This window comes from Megalobrama amblycephala, unplaced genomic scaffold, assembly GCF_018812025.1.
Source record: "Megalobrama amblycephala isolate DHTTF-2021 unplaced genomic scaffold, ASM1881202v1 scaffold409, whole genome shotgun sequence".
Classification (NCBI taxonomy): domain Eukaryota; kingdom Metazoa; phylum Chordata; class Actinopteri; order Cypriniformes; family Xenocyprididae; genus Megalobrama; species Megalobrama amblycephala.
In genome coordinates, this window is record NW_025953362.1 from 187,590 (window position 1) to 208,586 (window position 20,997).

The 20,997-nt window shown below is 38.2% G+C and overlaps 1 protein-coding gene across 1 annotated transcript; it reads left to right on the forward strand.

Moving 5' to 3' along the window:
- The first annotated feature begins 5 nt into the window (after positions 1-5).
- LOC125261392 (tripartite motif-containing protein 16-like) lies at positions 6-14,227 on the forward strand. Its single transcript, XM_048179967.1, has 3 exons — positions 6-403; positions 13,433-13,468; positions 13,668-14,227. The coding sequence occupies exons 1-3, from the start codon at positions 82-84 to the stop codon at positions 14,225-14,227; spliced, it is 918 nt and encodes a 305-aa protein (XP_048035924.1). The 5' UTR covers positions 6-81.
- The last annotated feature ends 6,770 nt before the right edge of the window (positions 14,228-20,997 follow it).

Consider the following 20,997-nt stretch of genomic DNA (forward strand, 5'->3'; position numbering starts at 1 on the left):
CAAAAGCATTTGATTTGTAACACTCTGAACATACAGATACAGCACACACATCTCCAACACGCTTTAGCTAAAGCATTAAGAATGAAGTTCAGAGTAGCAGTTCTTCTGCTTCTGTACAAATGTCTTGTATTCGCTCCGAATATCATATTCGCGACAGAACCTGCAGTCTCAGGATTGCCTTGTCCTTTGAAAACATGCACAGATGTACTGAAGGAACTAAAAGATCTGGAAATCAGACTTGCTAAAAGTGAAGCTCAGATTGAGGAAATCAAAAAGGAAAAACAAGATCTGGAAATCAGACTTGCTAAAAGTGAAAATCAGACTGAGGAAATCAAACAAGATCTGGAAATCAGACTGGCTAAGAGTGAAGCTCAGATTGAGGAAATCAAAAAGGAAAAACAAGGTGAGACGACACTCAAAAAAGTGATTGAAAGCAGATTATTTTTTTTTTTTTCAAAAACATGAAAAAACAAGAAATTCAATTTGGGAACGACTCTGTCCATAAATTTGGCAGCTTCCGTGTGTTTATCTCAGAAATATTATCCTTATACTAGTTTATCTCAGATATAATAATTTACTTCACACCTGCACTCAAAACTACCTAATAGCCAACAGCTTTGTCACACTGCCTGTTTTATTATTGCTGACCATCTATCAAAATCTGTGTGGCAATGCTGCTCGACTCGCTGGACAGCACAGAGATATAGTGAAGCCCAGACCTGTGTCCATTTAAATCATCATACACAGATGTCATAACTTTTGTTTTAGACAATACTCTGAGATTTGGGCAATGGAGGAACTTGAAATAATATGACAGATGTGAAAAGAAATAACATTGTATCATAGTTTATGTTCACAGCACATCTATTATAGTTCTATTGTGATTTTTATTCATTCAACAGTTGGATATAATAATGCCATTATCTCAAAGAATGGTTGTTTCAGTATATAACTTTAGTGAAATATGAATTTGAGGCTAATGATTTTAAGGTGAACTTGTTTGAATTGAATAAAACCCTGAAATAAGACTTTGTACAATAAACCAGAGATGAAGGGTTTTCATATTTAATGCCATCAGTGTCAGAAATTAACTTTCTCTTATGAAACTAATGATTTTCAGCGGTATTTTTCTTTTACCTTTACATAGAATTTATTTCCTAATCTTATTAAATATGTATGCTCTCTATAATGTTAAATTCTTAAAGGATTAGTCCACTTTTAAATAAAATTTTCCTGCTAATTTACTCACCCCCATGTCATCCAAGATGTTCATGTCTTTCTTTCTTCAGTCAAAAAGAAATGAAGGTATTTGATGAAAACACACACAATATCGCCTTGAACGTACTTCCGGTTTCCGCATTCTTCAAAACGCTTATGCTGTATGTCCCACGCCTTTCCTATTCTACTTACAAAACGAACGCAGCACCAGTTTCGTTTCTTCACGACGCAATCACTCAGAGGGTTTCCACAGCGTCATTTTCTATGCAATGTCTAGTTCCCTCTTCAGGGAACAAAGGTTACAGTCGTAACTGATACGTTTTTTTTACATTTTCCGATTTCAATATTAAATCAAAAAACAAATGACCAAAACATACATGGACCGAACACACTGAGCTTTCCTTTCCACCACTTTAGGGGCTCCATAGTATTGTGCTGTGCATTTATGAATTTTATTTTGTAAATATATTATTTTTGAGGCTGATCTGGCTCTGTATGAATTGGTCGATACAATGTCAAATGTAATGAGCAAAACATTATTTTATCGTAACAACAATGCATGCAACCAAGACCTTGATTCGAAATTGAGATTATAAAAATGTTCTCTGTTTCATATTTTGTCAAACAAATTATCAGCTACAATGCAGAACACACACAGAAGTGAAGGGGTGACATTATAACACAATATATAATAAATTATAATAACATTTATAATAAAATTATATACAATTATAATAAAATTTTATTTTAAAAGTTATTTTAATTTTAAATGTTTGTTTTCCAGTAGATGTCAGCAAACTAAATCATAACACACTGTCCATGTTATCTCCATGAACAAAATTAAGAAATTAGATATAAATTATCACCAATGCAAACACATTATAACATCACCATATTAGTGAGTGATAAGTTTTAATAAAAAGTGGACATGTTATGGACATGTTCTCAAGGTCATGATTGATTTTTACAGATTTATCAAGGATTCTTGATGCCCATTCATCATAAACATTTTACTTTTATTCATATTATATAAACTTTTTTTCATTTCAAAAGCTTATAAAGTGCCATACCGACTCTTATTCTACCTGGCAGAAATAAGGCGGTCCTGAAGACGGCGCGATTTGACCAATCAGATGAAAGGGCCGTGCTCAACGTTTTCTAAAAACTCCTTACTGCACCTTTAATTAACCCTTTGAGCAGTACGGTCCCACATATGGGATGTTTATTTCTGTGCCCCTGGCCGTACGGTCCCACATATGGGATTTAGTATGTTGGGCGATGTCACATAACTGCCAGATTCAAACTGTGCTTTTGCGCTTTGACTGCTAGACGGACATGCTCAGCACTTGTCATATGCAGTGTTTTCAGCCAAGTAATGTTTTTTTTTTAAGGTTTTGGACATTTAAATATGCATAAACACCAGTAAAACACATTTATAGTTTGCAAAATACACACTAATGTCAGACATGAGTGGAAGCAGTAATAACAATCCAATCAAATATAATTTGACAACATTTATTAATATCAGACACACACAGTGGGCCTAAGTAACTATAAAGTTTACTCTATTATTCTTCCAGTTCACCAGACACTTACTTTTATATGTATTCAGGAGAAACTGATGAATTCACATTCTGTACTCTGTGAACTGTGAGAAAAACTAAGATGACGGCACCCGCTTTATGGATCAAGATAAAGATCATTTATAAATGTTTTTAAACAACAAAACACACTCAAGCTTGAAAGGGTTAAATTAAACAAAAACTGAATAAACGAGCCGTCTTTTCATTTCTCGTTATTCTATTCCAAATAGGAAATGAAATGATCAAAATGTACACAGATCACAGGGCTTTCTTCAGTGCAGAAATAAACGTCATAGAAATAGGTACCCGATAGGGCATAACCTGATATTCCTGAGTTCAACATGTTCCTCAACATTTTTGTTGATCCTGGAACAACATTCAAATCAACCAATCAGATTTGAGTTTACAGATTATGTCAAGTTTAGGCTTAAAATCATGAATTGGTGCTTCTATATCAGTGTTATTCATCTATCATTTCCCTCTGATTTTTGGGATAATTTATGGGTAGGGCTAGGTTTAGTGGTAGGAATAGGCTTAAGATTAAATTTTCAGACTAGAATGTTGTTCCAGGAGCAACAAAATATGTTGACTACTGAATATGACTATATGAATATTTTTGATGTGCTAAAAAAAACAAAATAACGACTTATTTAGTGATGGCCGATTTCAAAACACTGCTTCAGGAAGCTTAGGATCATAAATGAATCAGTGTATCGAATCATGATTCGGATCGCGTGCCAAACTGCTGAAGTCACGTGACTTTGGTGCTCCGAACAGCTGATTCGACACACTGATTCATTTATGCTCCAAAGCTTCCTGAAGCAGTGTTTTGAAATCAGCCATCACTAAATAAGTTGTGCACGCATATGATCGGTTTCAGCGTGGAGCTCCGCTTTGTGTTTAACAACACCAGCCACGTGGATCCTAGCTCATATACAGAATAAAGTATTCATGTTTAAAGTTATAGACATATTTCACATATTCTCCTGCACCAAACATTAACCAGCATGGTGTATGCACACATATCTCATCAAGTCTTCTTCAAATGAATCATATGTGCAAACTGGACACTGATACAGTGGTGTAGCCTATCTGAACACGATGACGTGATTATTCTAATAGACAAAAGACTGATTTAGATAGAAAATTCAAAGAAAAATGGACAAAAAATGCGGGGGGGGCGCAGAAAGAACACCATCCCCGAAAAAAATATTCATAATCAAATTACTAAGTCATCACTCTAAAATGGAGTGTACTTGTGAAACATGCTCTGATTGTAGAAATATTTACATAATTTACAGCAAATTCTCATGATTGAAATGAGTCAGCATAATCCAGGAAGCCAATCACAAGATATTGCTCACACAATTATGACACATAAAACCCCACAGACACACAGATGCTAACTAAAACTAACATGTAGCTTTCATGTAGCATTTGAGCTCATAACATGCGTAGATTGTAGAAAATGGCACATCATTATTTACAGTGGATGCTCCCGAAATTAGTCCATGATCAACATGATCCCATGCATTGATCACGAGTTACTCCACATAAAAGAACGATTTTAAATATAACCATCAGGGGGCGCCAATGGCTAAACAAAAAAGCTACCTTGGTTCCTAATGCTGTAACTTTTGATTTCTTTATGCGATCACCATAAAATGTGATCCAGTTCACATATTTATTTTATTAGTTATTGCATATCAAATATGAAATATATGTAAAATTTCACTTGAACTTTTTTTGTAATATTTGTAATTATTTTCATACAGGTATCCAAATAAATATTTGAACTTAACTAATTCATTAGCAATTTTCTCTCAAGTGTTTTTACAGACACAATGATAAATGTTACATGAAGTAAGTAATAATAAAGACAAAGTCACAGTTGTGAGATATAGCCTACACTGTCAGTCACAAGCCAAAACAACAAGACGATATCACAGTTCGGTAACACTTTAGAATACTGTTTCTTACTTACTGCATCACTAATAAGAAATTACTGAAGATCTAATAGGTAATTCTTCATTAACACCTAATTCACCACTGTTAACTACTAAGGAAGATGTGTTAACTAATTAGTATGAAATAGAATCTTATGATTTTGTTAAGTAACAATTAGCTAGTCAATAACTAATTAATTCTGTCATAACTCCTGAAGAACTATTAATTATCTACTTATCTACTAGGAAACATAACTATGAAGTACCTACAAATAAACAAACTCAATTAACACCCACTCAAGTTGCGACCCTTTCGTATTTACTAATATTATCAGTAGTAGTATTATGAAAATGCAATATTAATAAAATAAAATAGAATAAACTTTATAGGTTTTTGCCTGTGTGGTAAATAATTGTTTTGTGAATGTGTTATGTAAGAAATCATTTATGGAAACGAACCAAACCCCCACTCTAAATGCCTTCACAGCCAACTTACCTCATATTAGTTTTTATATTTCATATTCAGTACTGTAAGTGTGTCTGTTTTCCTCAGCATTATTACATCACCATTGAGTAAATTACAGCATGTAAGGCAATGACTGAAGGAAAGTGAAAATACAGGGAACTCATTAGTAATTAATAAAGAAGTATTAGATAATTCTGCAGGAATTATTAGAACCTGAAACTGTATTCTAAAGTGAAAATTAAAGGAACCCATTGGTAATTAAAGGCGGTCTAAGTGATGTCACGCGTTTTTAGGCCAAAAACATTTTTTGTCACATACAGCAAACATCTCCTCACTATGCGCTAGCTGTCTGTCCCCTGAACACACTGTAAAAAACTTGGTCTCTGTAGTCGCCACAAGCTCCAAAAATGGCATCAAAAACAAACTGGTGCAGCCTGGACCACTTAACATAATAAACATGCTCCAGCCAATAACCGACAAGCAACGTCAATACGCAAGCTACTTACATTTGAAATGCGCGTTCATGACTGTTTCAGGAAGCACAGAGGGGAGGAGCAGGAGGAGGATCTGTTTTGTTTGACAACACTTCGATCGTCAACAGAAAGTTACTCCACCCAGGATCGCTTAGAGAGCCTTTAAAGGTTCTCTAAGCGATCCTAGGTGGAGTACCTCCTCCTGCTCCTCCCCTCCGTGCTTCCTGAAGCAGTCATGAATGCGCATTTAAAATGTAAGTAGCTTGCGTATTGACGCTGCTTGTCGGTTATTGGCTGGGGCGCTGTTTATTTTTCGTGGTCCAGGCTGCACCAGTTTGTTTTTGATGCCGTTTTTGGAGCTTGTGATGACTACAGAGACCGCGTTTTTTTACAGTGTGTTCAGGGGGCAGGCAGCTAGCGCATAGTGAGGAGATGTTTGCTGTATGTGACAAAAAATGTTTTGGCCTAAAAACACGTCACATCGCTTAGAGAACCTTTAATTAAAGCTGTGGAAAACAGCCTACGGCTTGCGTGTTTGAACGCAGCTAGAGCAGGGAGAGGAGAATGAGCCGCACTTTAGTGACATTTGAATTCTCTGCTTGAATTCTCTCCAGATTTTGCTGGTAGTACACGATGACTTCAGATTTTGTGACGTTGCTCCGACTTTGCTTTTCAGATCAGAAGACAGAAATCGCTCTGAAAAATGCAAAAATAACTAATTTTAACTTTTAAATAAAATAAATGAGTACCTTTAGTGTTTTCAATGATGTGCAGCCTATACATATCTATTTACATCTCAAAAAAGTGTTTTGGGGTTTCATGACCCTTTAAGTACTTAGATTTAGTATCTTTAAAAATAAAATACTGTGTTTTATTCAAGGGATCAGGCATTTCCATCACGCAAAGGCCGATGTGACACTCGTTAGGTGACTGGCACTGCATACCTGTTGTCATGAATGAGGCTCCCTCGAGTCGTCCTCCGGACCACCGGAGGGAGCCGTCACCAGAATATTGACTGTTTCCCATAGGCCCTCATTCCTGGGACTGATCACACATGCACCTGCACCGCATCACACACACACTATTTAAGACCCTCACACACTGCATTACATCACAAAGTCTTGATTTGCTAAGGTGATCATTTCTGAGTGTTATTTCTGTGGACTGCTTACCCGTTGCTACCTGGACTGTTTATGGATCCACTCTCCACTGACCCTTCATTACAGAAGACTTCGCCAATCAGCGATCCAGCAGCTCTTGCACAGATTTCCACTGAATTGTCTGCACAAGCCAGTCAACTCGCTATGCACCACCATCAGCTATCGCGGCTCAACTCGTTGACTGAGGAGCTGGTGAAAACTTTACAGGGCCTTCGCCTCACTCCCACTGAGGCTGCCACGCCGTAGCACCAGTCACCACGCCAACGCTCAATCCACCTGCTGTGAATCCACGACTAGCTCTTCCTGAAAAGTTTGACGGCACGCCTGCGAAATGTAAGGGGTTCCTTTTGCAGTGCTCCCTGTAGGTTAACCAACAGCCTTCTCTGTACTCCACAGACTCCAGCCATATTTGTTTGTCTGCTCCCTGCTCAAATGCAAAGCACTAGACTGGGCCACGGCCATATGGAGAGAGGATGGTGCAGCATTCACCACGTTTACGGAGTTCTTGCAACGATTCAGAGAGGTGTTCGAACATTCAGCGGGGGGTCAGAATCCAGAAGAACAACTTTCCTTGAATCAAGGCAAATCCACAGCTGTGGAATATGCACTTCAGTTTCGCACGCTCGCAGCTCAAACCACCTGGGTAGAGGATACCTTAAAACTGCTCTTCCGCCGGGGTCTTTCCTTGGAGTTACAAGCTGAGCTTGCTTGCCATGACGAGGGTCATTCTCTGAGCTCCTTCATCGAGTTGGCTATCCACAACGACAATCTGCTCTGTTCTCGCCGCACTAACTGAAGTATCACGACTACCAGTTCCAGTTCAGAACCCATGCAGCTGGGTTACACTCCACTACAACCCGAGGAGAGAGAACGATGACGACAACTGCATCTATGTCTTTACTGTGGTCAGGCTGGACATTTTAAGAGCTACTGTCCCATTCGCCCCAGTCCACCAAGTTCCAGATCGGTGAGTTCTTCCCCTGACTACAATTATCCATCCAATTCTCTAAAAATTCCCGTTCAAGTTACCATCAACGATCAAGTCATTTCCACTCATGCTCTGCTGGACTCAGGGGCTGCGGGGAACTTCATGTCGGACTCTTTTGCACAGGCCCATCACATTAATCTAACCAGATACCATTCTCCATTAACAGTGGAAGCGCTAGACGGAAAACCCATCGGCGATGGCAAAGTGGCTCACATCACCCAAGAACTCACACTTCAAGTCAGAGCATGCTATGTCTTGTTTGTTATCCCTCTAGTGACCTGTATTACCAGTTCTAACCTGTGATTTGTTACAGTTGCCTGGTAACCTACTTGTGACCAATTGGTTAATTGATGACACCTGAAGGGAGCCATTTTAAATCCAGGACACCAGCTCACTCACTCTCTCTGTCTCTCTCTGGATTTGCACAGTCCCCTTTTTCTTTTATAGTTTAATAAACCTAATCTTTGATTGGCAGTTTTTGGTTTCTGTGTCATTTATGTTGCTTCCCTAGAGCCAGGGTTGTAACAGAGCACTACATCAAGAAGTAATTCATTTCTACATCATACATTCACCTAACAACCCCATCATTCTGGGTTTACCCTGGCTTCAAACCCAAAATCCTCACGTGTCCTGGAAGGAGGGAGAAATTCTGTACTGGGACAATCACTGCCATGAACACTGTCTTCAACCCATAATTCCCATGCCCATACGAACGGTGGAAATTACTGAGGGGGAGTTCGAAAAACTCAACATTCCCACTGAATGCGCCGACCTGGCAATAGCTTTTAGTAAAAGAAAAGCCACTGAATTACCTCCACATTGCCCCAGTGACTGCGCTATTGACCTGTTATCTGGAACTACGCCCCCTAAGGGCAGAATATTCCCCTTGTCACAGCCTGAGACAGCTTCAATGAAAGCCTACATTGAAGAGGAGCTAGCCAAGGGCTTCATCCGGCCATCAACCTCACCCGCTTCCGCTGGCTTCTTTTTTGTAAAAAAGAAAGAGGGAGGACTAAGACCCTGCATTGATTTCTGGGCTCTGAATGATATCACAGTGAAGTTCTGTTATCCATTGCCTCTGGTACCTGCCGCCCTGGAACTGTTAAGGCAAGCTGTATATTTCACCAAACTCAACCTCCGCTGTGCTTATAATCTCATCCACATCCGTGAGGGGGATGAATGAAAGACTGCTTTCTCAACCACCTCCGGTCACTACGAGACGCTCGTGATGCCGTTTGGCCTATCCAACAGTCCAGCAGTATTTCAATCCTACATCAACTGCGTTTTCCGGGATATGCTGAATCGCTGGGTCATAGTGTACAACGATGACATCTTGATATACTCGAACTCCTTCACTGAACACATCCAGCATGTCAGAGCGGTCCTCCAAAGACTCATCCAACATCAGTTGTATGCCAAGGCTGAGAAATGTGAATTTCACCGAACTTCTATATCCATTCTGGGGTATGTTATTAGTCAAGACGGAGTGGCTATGGATGACGGCAAGGTAAAGGCTGTGCTCGAGCGGCCCAAACCCCGCACTTTAAAAGAGTTACAACGCTTTTTGGGCTTCGCTAACTTCTATCGGCGATTCATCAGGAACTTCAGCAGTGTGGCCACGGCCCTTACAGCCATGACCAAACGCACCTCTTCCAGTTTAAGCTGGACACCGGCAGCCGACCAAGCATTCTGTGAGCTAAAGGAACGATTCACGACAGCACCCATTCTCCGCCATTCTAATCCTGAACTTCCATTCATTGTAGAAGTCGACGCATCCAACACCGGCATCGGTGCAATTCTGTCACAACGCCAGGGCTACCCTGAAAAAATGTATCCATGTGCCTTTTACTCTCGCAAACTGTCTGCTGCTGAACGCAACTACGAGGTAGGGGGACCGTGAGTTACTCGCCATGAAGGCGGCGTTAGAGGAGTGGCGGAACTGGTTAGAGGGGGCTCAGCATCAGTTCACTGTACTTACCGACCACAAAAACTTGGAATACCACCGAGCAGCCAAACGTCTGAACCCGAGACAAGCCAGGTGGGCCATGTTTTTCACACGATTCAACTTTAAGGTCATGTACAGACCTGGGTCAAAGAACACTAAAGCTGACGCTCTATCAAAAAAACCCAGCTCTGAAAAACCCATAGCTACCAAACCCATCATCCCTGAGTCACTGCTCTTAGCCCCAGTCCAATGGGACATAATGACCGAACTCACTCAAGCTAACAAACAATTCCCTCCTCCAGCAACTTGCCCAGCCGATCGCACCTATGTTCCAGCACCCCTACGAAACACAGTCCTCCATCACGTCCACGATCTGGCCAGCTCCGGTCATCCAGGTATCACAGCCACACACAACCTGTTACAGAATCGCTTCTGATGGGAGAACATGTTATCAGACACAATCCAATTCATACACAACTGCACGGCCTGTCAAACTTCCAAACCGTCACATCAAACACCCGCAGGACTACTTTAGCCACTACCCATTCCTCACCGACCCTGGTCTCATATCGCCTTAGACTTTGTAACCGACTTACCTTCTTCAAAAAACCACACCACCATCCTCACAGTAGTTGACCGCTTCTCCAAGGCATGTCGCCTCATACCACTTCCCAAACTTCCCACGGCCATGGAAACAGCTAAAATACTTTGCAACTACATATTCCGTCTATACGGTCTCCCGGAGGACATCGTCTCTGACAGAGGGCCCCAGTTCACTTCCCGAGTGTGGGCTGCCTTCTTCAAAGCACTCAACATAAACGTCAGTCTCACCTCTGGGTACCATCCAGAGTCCAATGGGCAAACTGAGCATCTCAACCAAGAGCTCACCCGATTCCTGCGTACATACTGTCAACGCCACTAAGCTGAGTGGAGCCATTTCCTCATATGGGCTGAGTACGCGCAGAATTCACTTCGTAAACCCTCCACTGGAGTCACTCCTTTCCAATGCGTTCTGGGCTATCAACCACCATTATTCCCCTGGTCTGGCGAGCCCTCAGAACTACCTGCTGTTAACGACTGGTTACAAAGAAGCAAAGAAACGTGGGATCTAGCTCACCACCACCTGCAACGGGCGGTCTGGAGGCAAGCCGAACAGGCGGATCGACATCGACGGCCTCATCCCGTTTACACAGTTGGACAATGGGTCTGGTTATCAACCAGAGATCTACGCCTTGGACTTCCATGCAAGAAACTCAATCCCAGGTTTGTAGGGCCTTTCCAAATTATCAAACAAATCACTCCTGTATCATACCGTTTAAATTTGCCTGCTAATTATCGTGTTTCCCCCACTTTTCATGTGTCACTGCTGAAACCCTCCAGGGGTCCGGCAGGAGAGTCGGAGGGAACCAAGGACCGTCATCCCCCACCACTACAGATCGAGGGCGAGGAGGCCTATCAGGTCCGGGATCTTCTTGATTCCAGGCGCCGGGGTCGGAAACTACAATATCTGGTCGACTGGGAGGGGTACGGACCTGAGGAGCGATCCTGGGTTGATGCAGATGATATTCTGGACCCTGCTCTACTGAGGAATTCCATCGGACGCATCCGGAAAGGCCGGCCCCTCGACCACGTGGTAGACCCCGGTGTCCACCTCCTCGCGTCAGGAGCCGCTCGCAGGGTGGGGGCTCTGTCATGAATGAGGCTCCCTCGACTTGTCCTCCGGACCACCGGAGGGAGCCGTCACCGGAATATTGACTGTTTCACATTCGGACTACATTTCTCATAGGCCCTCATTCCTGGGACTGATCACACATGCACCTGCACCGCATCACACACACACTATTTAAGACCTTCACACACTGCATTACATCGCAAAGTCTTGATTTGCTAAGGTGATCATTTCTGAGCGTTATTTCTGTAGACTGCTTACCCGTTGCTACCTGGACTGTTTATCTCTTAAGAACCTCTGCCGCCTACTTTGAACTTTGCCTGGACTCTGATCTGTGTTTGCTAGCCACCTGTCTCGACCATTGCCTGTGACCCGTTTATGATTCTTGCTGCCAGCCCTGACCCTTGCCTGTCCCCGACTACGGTATTGTCTCAGCCCTGTTGATTATATTGTGTTTTAAATAAAGACTGCAAATGGATCCACTCTCCACTGACCCTTCATTACACCTGTATGTTGCTATTCATAAAATAAAATGATTTACAACACAGCAATGATTTTGTAGATCAAATAAAACATACACAAAATTAAATAAATAAATAAAACATTTTATATCTGTGGTAAATTGGATAATTATGGCAAGGGTGGGGTTCCTTTCCGAAGCTGATTTCTTACAGAACATGATCACAAAAGCTGTTAATCGCTATACAGACAAAACAATTTCTAGGAATGAGTCTTTTTGGGAGTCCAGCATATAAATGCATATTTAATTTCCATAATAATAATAAATTGTGGACTGTGACAAAGTAGTACAAAGTAAATGTAATTTTACTCAAGTAATTTTTTTGTTCATTAGTAGTTACTTCATAGTTATTATTCTTGAACATTAATTAGTAGATAATTACTAGTAGTTCAGGAGTTATGACAGAATTAGTTATTAATTAGCTAACTTTTACTCAACATAATCATAAGATTCTATTTCATACTGATTAGTTAACACATCTTCATTAGTAGTTAACAGTAGTGACTAAAGTGTTAATGAAGAATTACCTATTAGTTCTTCAGTAATTCCTTATTAGTTATGCAGTAAGTATGAAACAGTATTCTAAAGTGTTACCCACAGTTCTTGTGTTGTTTGATACACTTACTGCAAAGATTTTTACCTCTAAATGAAGAATATACAGAGCCTTTGAGAGATGCTTGTCTGCAATGAATTACAGCGACTGAATCGTTGAAGAACGCTCTTGTGTGTCACACAGACGGAGAGAGATGCGCTCAAGTTGTAAATGTACACAAGGAATGTTGTCTTATTTAAATTAAAAAAAAACATTTTTTCTGTATTTTTGAATTAATAAACTGGAACTTTATAATATATTGTAACATTTCATATTGAATATGAAATAAAACTCGTCAAACACTGGGTCACTTCTAACAGCACTAACATGAGTCTACTGTAGCCCGGATTTACTATTAAAATCACACATTTAAATACTGATGATACCAAATATGTTTTTAGAAGAATTTAAAACCAAAACATCATTTTTATGATTTTAATAACTGAAGCTGAAATGTGTCTTCCATGTATTCAGTCATTTTCATAATAAACAGTAGAATTTAATATACTGTAGGCTAATCAAATGATTGAGCAGGAGACATTTATTGATTGATCAGAGTCTCTTTGAAGAACATTACTGAGGAGGTTGAAGTTTAATCCTTATGAATAATTCTTATGAAGCAATATGATTTTTCTGTATGGGGAGCAAAGTGAAATTTGATCGATTCCCTCTGATCAGTTCATGTCTACAGAAGACAAATCAAATATGGTGACTTGTCAATAATATCAAACCCTCAGTAGTGTCTGTGTCAGGAAACAGCAGAGGCATTTCTCTAAATATCTTCTGTGTTGGAGGATTTCTGCATGTGTGAGCAATGGATTATTTTCTCCTGACATGATAATCACACTCTTCATGTCTCTTGATTTCCACAGACATTGTTCCCAGGACCAGGAATGACTTCCTAAAATGTAAGTCACTGAGAAAACAAGCAGAGAAACTCACTGAGTGAGAAAACACATTTTAGAGTTGATCATGATAATGATGATTTTCACAGGATATCTGCTCAACTGTACTGAGACACTGATGATATACTGAACATGAAGAGTTCAGATACATTAAAAGATCAGATTGATCATTCCTGATTGTGATGTGTTTTATCTCCATCAGATTCCTGTCAGCTCACTCTAGATCTGAACACAGTGAATAAATACTTCTGTCTGTCTGAGAACAACACAGTGATTACTGGCACTAACATACTGCTGTTGTATCCTGATCATCCAGACAGATTTGAGTATCATCCTCAGGTGTTGTGTAGAGAGAGTGTGAGTGATCGACGCTGTTACTGGGAGATTGAGTGGAGTGGGATTAATGGTGTGTATATATCAGTGTCATATAAGAGCATCTGCAGGAAGGGAGGGGGTGATGAGTGTGAGTTTGGAAATAATGATCAGTCCTGGAGTTTGATCTGCTCTCCCGAAAGTTACTCATTCAGACACAATAAGATAGAGACTGATCTCACTGTAAAGTCCATCATCAGTAGAACAGGAGACTATGGGAAGAAACACTATAGGGTAGGAGTGTATGTGGATCACAGTGCAGGAACTCTGTCCTTCTACAGCGTCTCTGGAGACACAATGATCCTCATCCACACAGTCCAGACCACATTCACTCAACCACTCTATCCTGGGTTTAGGATTGATTATGGATCATCAGTGAAACTGTGTTGATGAATCAGAACAGAGAGACTCTACCCATAATGCTTTGAGCTCATGATGAATCAGATGTTATAGAGTCTCTTCATTACATTAATACTGTGACACTGAAATATCATGTCAGAATAAAAGTGTGTGAGACAGATCAGTGTGTGTGTGTCTGTGCTTTTCTCAATCTCTGTTTGTCAATGGAAATCACCTTCATTTAGTTCTATTATAGTGTCACATCAATTATAATTTATGAATGTAGAATTGAGATTTGTTCAACATCATTTTAGGAGTCAAAGCACAGAAGCAAAACATTATTAGACAGCTGCCAAGGCACTCCCTAGCAACCAAACAGAGTACCCTAGCAACTGTTTATCTCTGCATCAGGTCATCGTATAGAGATGTGGGTTGGATCTTTTTACTAGACTTTATTATTACAGGGAGATGGGAGGGTCTGTATCTCTTACCATTGGAGAAAGTGTAACGGCTGATGTAATCACATGCAGCACCTCTCAGCCTATCGTGTAACAGCCTCTGCTCTTCTTCCCTGTGTACTGCCAGTCTTTACCGCAGCATTAACTTTACCTGTTGTGCTTTTTTGGTTGCAGGCTTGTCATCTAGTGGCTTTGTTTTTATGCTAGCAAACAGGACTTCCAAAATGCTACACATGCTAGCAGTGAATAGCTACATGCTAATAACAACTGACAATAACAAAGTGTTAAAAACATGTTAATAATATGCTAAGAACTCCATTAACCATCTGTGACAACTACTACCCTTGTGAAAAAGAAGTGCACTTAATTGTATTGAAAGTGTACTTTGTGTGTACTTAAACTCTTAAAGTATATTTTTTTAAAAAGTGCACTTGCAGATATTATAATATAATTAAAATTAAAGGCCACTTAAGTGTACTTAAATAGAATATACTTTAATGACAATATTTAATAACACGCTTAAGTGCACATTTTAAAAATGCTCTTTGTAATAATGTCTAATTAAGTTCTACTTCAAGAAAGTACACTTTAATACAATATTTTTTAACACGCTTACGTGCACATTTTAAAAATGCTCTTTGTTATAATGTCTAATTAAGTTTTACTTACAGAAAGTACACTTTAATGACAATATTTATTAACACGCTTAAGTGCACTTTTTAAAAATGCACTTTGTAATAATGTCTAATTAAGTTCTACTTAAAGAAAGTAGACTTAGATGACAGTACTTACTAACACGCTTAAGTGCACTTTTTAAAAAATGCACTTTGTAATAATGTCTTATTAAGTTTTACTTACAGAAAGTACACTTTAATGACAATATTTATTAACACGCTTAAGTGCACTTTTTAAAAATGCACTTTGTAATAATGTCTAATTAAGTTCTACTTAAAGAAAGTAGACTTAGATGACAGTACTTACTAACACGCTTAAGTGCACTTTTTAAAAATGCACTTTGTAATAATGTCTTATTAAGTTGTACTTAAAGAAAGTACACTTTAATGACAATATTTATTAATACGTTTGAGTGCACTTTTTAAAAATGCACTTTGTAATAATGTCTAATTAAGTTTTACTTACAGAAAGTACACTTTAATGACAATATTTATTAACACGCTTAAGTGCACTTTTTAAAAATACACTTTATAATAACGTCTAATTAAGTTTTACTTACAGAAAGTACACTTTAATGACAATATTTATTAACACTTTTTTAAAAATGTACTTTGTAATAATGTCTAATTAACTTTACTTAAAGCACACTTTCATGACAATATTTCTAAACATGCTTAAGAGCACTTTTTAAAAATGCACTTAATTTTTACTTAATTATGACTTTATAGTGTTTTAAATAAGTAAACTTATTCTGATGTATTGACTTATATACTAAAGCACATGAAAAATAATTTATTTAAACTTAAGTGTGTTTTCCAAAATGACATTTGTTAATGTATGTTAAATGTGCTTAGTCTTTAATATATACTGTGTGCATTAATACACTTGAAATTTATTTTTCTTTTGAATTTCAATACACTTGCTTATACAGTACAATTTTTATTTTTTTCACCGTAACATAGCAGTTCTTATTGCCACTAAGAGTGTAACTTATTTAGTTTAATCGCAATATAGAGGTGAATTAATCATGTTTCCTGTAATTTATTTATGATTGCATTATAATAATTTCTTATATATGAATGTGATCGCGTGTGTGGGCGTGTTCAAAGAATTTGGCTGCTGAAAATATAATAATATTTTAATTGAACTCTGACTTTTTAAATAATTTTAAATGACTTTAAGTTAATTTGCAGAACTAAATTCAAAGATCTGATCTTGTAACATTCAAAGACAATTATATAAATTTAATCGCTATTATAACCACCAGTAATGTTCAATATATCACCCCCTCTAGAAATAATAATCTATTTTTCTTTTTGCATTTGAAAAGTGAGTTGTTCTGTTACTGTTTGTGTTTGTAATATGTAATATTTTTGTGCTTATCTGGAGTTATATTTATTGTGTTGTTTTAAGTTCCTTGTGAATATTGTAAATACATATTATTTATTCACTTTATTTCTGTTGTTGTCTCATCTTTTAAACACTCCAAACCCTCACACAGTTTGATCTGACCCCATTTTTAATCCACGTAAAATCAACCAATTGGACTGAGCGTTACTATACATATTTAGATTAGCCAGTCTGTGTTCTGATGGCTTAATATTTCATATTCTTGATATTTTATATTTAGGTTTAACCTAGCCACTGGTGACTGTTCAGTCATGTTGTATACCAGAGGAAACTACTATTTTTTTTTTTTTGAAGCTTGTTTTTATTTCAAGATATAATTGTTTTTTTTTATTTACGTAAATACATTTTCAAAAAGTTAAGGCAGTTCAGCGTCAATTTCTTGCCTAGCTAACACTAGAAATTACAGTGTCATTCAGTAAAATAACATTTTGCATCAAATACTGTCTTTGCAGAGCTCAGAATTAATCATAAAACAGCCTGACAAATCAACAACCTAGGTGTCAGACTGAACTTTAAGCAAATAGTCGTGGAGAGACACGCAAGATAAGACTATCTTCTGCACCTTGTCTAAGTTAAGCATAATTTAAGTTTCAAGTTTAATTTATTTATAAAGCACCTTTTAAAAACTGCCAAAAGACTGTAAAGAAATAATACAAATGGGCTCTCCCTCACTCTCTCTCTCTCTCTCTCTCTCACACACACACACACACACACACACACACACACACACACACACACACACAGAAATGAGCTAGTAACACTGCAACAGAGCAAATTGTGAGAATATGTGAAATAAAACCCAAAAATGAAAAGGGTCTCGCACACTCACTGCTCAAGAGACCCTGGAGTACTTGCTTCAGTCAAGTGAAATTGAAGAACCAGATGACCCTTATTTTGAAATCACAGATGAGGATTCAGAGGAGAAATGCTCTGAGGAAGATCCAAATTTTCTCTCTAAAAATGGGGAAATACTTTGGAGTTCATCTCCTCCACCACAAACACCAGGAAGAGCACGAGCAGAGGAGATAATCAGAAAGACACCTGCTCCCACAAGATATGCCTGTTCAAGAGCTGAAGACATAAAATCAACATCTGAGTTGTATTTTCCACGGACACCAGCCACTCTGGGCTTCCTAAGAAATGTGCAGGATTTAAAGGATATGAAGCTTCTCCCTCCACGGCTCATCCCTCTATGACCAGTCACTCAGAAAAATGAAAAAGATGCTAAATGTGCTGGCCAAAGGATGTGAAAACCAGTGGTTTTTGCATAAAGTGCAAACTTTCAGTGTGCAAGAGACACTGTAATACTGTCTGTTGCATGTGCATCAATGTGTAATATAATTACTGTTTGTATGTAAAAGTTATATTTATGTGTGGTTATTTCAATTTGTATTCCTCTTTTTCTTCAATTTACAGATCATTATTGCAGCATTTCATAAAATTACAGTTTGTATGTATATAGTTAATTTTTTATTATTAAATCTACTGTTTGATAATGATTGTATTTGTTGTTGTTAGTTTATGTGTTTGCTGTTAAATCATAATTGCTGTTCCCTTCTGAAATTGTATTAACATGTATTGATTTACACTGAATATACATTTTGTAATTAATTGATATTTTAAAGTGTTTTGAATTATCACTATCCATTCCTTATTTTGATAGATTTTTTAAATTATTAAATACTGAGTAATAAAAATGCTTTCTATGTGTTCCCTTTCTAACAAGATTGTAATGTTTGACTGTGATCATAATGTGAAACCTGATACTTATCTGACAAAAAGTAGGGTCCCACTTTATATTAAGTGGCCTTAACTATTATGTACTTACATTTCAATTAATCATTTGATACAATGCACTTATTGTGTACATACATGTTTTTACATTGTACTTATATTTTAAAAACACCTGCATGTAATTACATCTGTAATTAATTTCTGTAATTACATTTATAATTACACTGTTGACCCATCCCTTAACCCTTACCCCTACCCTTAAACCTACCCATACCACCAAAGCTTTCCCTAACCTTACCCGTATCCACCTCAATAGCTGAAAAAGTGTTTTGCAATTCAATCTGAACCCAGTAAGTACATTGTACTTATATTTTGATGTAAGTACATAGTAGTTAAAGCCACTTAATATAAAGTGGAACCAAAAGTAGTCTTTGAGAATGTCTATGTTACATGTGCACTCTGTTTTGGACTCATTAGGGGCCAAGCCCCGAAGGGGCTGTAGCCCCTATTGTAATTGTACGTTTTCCCTTTTATTATTATTATTCTTCCTCCCGAATGGGAGTCTATGGCAGCCCTATCAACGGAACATGAGAAAATGATGAAATTTGGCACAGTTGTAGAGATGCTCATGAATAGTGATTGGACCAAATTTGGAGTCTCTAGAACCAACTCTATAGCGCCACCACCAGTTCAAAATTTCAACATTCTAACGGTTTTAACATTTGAACTGTTTGTCATAGAAAAATTAAATTTAGTTCATCTGATTCGTCTCTTCATGCTGATGCTATTCAACTTCTTACATTAAGTCTCCACCCATTACAGTAGCGGCCATTTTGAAAAGTACAGTATTTGTTTTTTTCGCTTCTCCTCCTTCAAAATTTGTCCAATTTTGTCCAAACTTTGATCAGGTGATCTTTGGTCTGAGCCGCACAGAAATGACTGAACAGATTTTTTTTATTCATCTTTGTTCAAAAGTTATGATGTCACGAAGTTAACGAGGTTGACCCAAAATTGCTATAGAGGCTGTATCTCGGCCAAACTTTGAGCAATCGAAACTAAAATTGGTACACTTGATCAAGACCATGATCTGAGGTTCCATGCCAAATTTGGGAACAGCGCCACCTACAGGTCATGAGATCTGAAAAAATGGCTATTTTGGCCAATAACTTTTGAACACTTTATTAGAAAATCAAGATCTTGGTGTCTATGGATTCCCTGTGCCATGCCGAATCCGAGGATATCGAATTCGTCAACATCGGATGAACCACGTGTCCGCCATTTTGAATTTTGTCATAAATTGCAATAACTTTTAAACAATTTGACATATCTTCACACAAATTGGTACGTATGACCTTTAGAAGGTCCTGAAGGTACCTGAGAAGTTTCAACACAGCGCCACCTACTGTTCCACAGATGTAATGATTATTGCAAAACCACTTATAACTTTTGAAAACACTTTCCAAAATGTGTATGCTTTATGTCATTTTATTCCCTGGCTTATGCCGATTCCGACGATGTGTCATTTGTCATTTTCCTTAAATGTACCTGTCCGCCATATTGAAATAAATGGAAAACAGTTTTTTCGCTACTCCTCCTACAATTTTTGTCCAATTTTGTCCAAAATCAGCTCAGGTGATCTTTGGACCGAGCCGCACAGAAATGACTGAATGGATTTTTGATATTCGCTACCATTCCCAAGATATTCATCTCTGAATGTGACCTTGCTTGTGTTTGTTGTCTTATGCTAGTTAGCTTAGCATGCTAATTGCTTAGCATGCTAACCAGTTGTCATTCTCTTTAATGTGGCTCTTCAGTTATCAAGTTAACCATGAGCTTCATTAGCATTAAGTTAGCTTAGCATGCTAATATGGTTAGCATGCTAAGTAATGCTTTTTTTGTGAATTCTTTGTTAGACTAAAAGGTTTCTTCCACAGTCTGTTGAATGTGCATCCTCAAGTAGCTCAATGTGTAAAGCCAGTTATCTGAAGAGCCCTGTATCCGAAGTTAGTGGGTTCGAATCCCAGGTGGAGCGGTTTTATAAAATAGTGTGTTTTGATTCCTTTACTGCCTCTTGGATTAGAAATAAATGCTTTTTGTTTCATGCTGTGTTCATTTTCATCTAAGCTTATGTACATTCTGAGTTCATTCTTGCCCGTAATTCTGAACCAGCTGTTTCATGTTTGTTCATTTTCTGCTGTTTTTCCTCTTCCTGCTCTGTATTGCACTACAGCATGATGAGCTGCAGAATGATCTAAAGTGCAGCTTTATAAGAATTCTTCATTTTGAGTTCATTTTCACATGAACTAATAAACTTCGGCAGGTGTGGAAACATTCACTTGCACAGTGGTGCAATGAGATGAGAAATGGACCTTGGACCCGGAGGTCGTGGATTCGAATCTCGTGTGGGGTTCCTTTATACAATTGTGTGTAATGAGTCATTTTGATACCTTTTTTATCCAAATAAGGATTGTGCTAATCTTTATTCCTCTTCAATGAGATACAAGTATTTTAGTTCATTCCGTGTTCGTTCTCTGAACTTCTATT

What these genes read in the sequence shown, in the direction of transcription:
- LOC125261392 (XM_048179967.1), top strand. Translation starts at nt 82, where the DNA reads ATGAAGTTCAGAGTAGCAGTTCTTCTGCTTCTGTACAAATGTCTTGTA. An exon ending in AATCAAAAAGGAAAAACAAG is followed by an intron (nt 404 to 13,432) that starts GTGAGACGACAC and finishes TGATTTCCACAG; the next exon opens with ACATTGTTCCCAGGACCAGG. An exon ending in CAGGAATGACTTCCTAAAAT is followed by an intron (nt 13,469 to 13,667) that starts GTAAGTCACTGA and finishes TATCTCCATCAG; the next exon opens with ATTCCTGTCAGCTCACTCTA.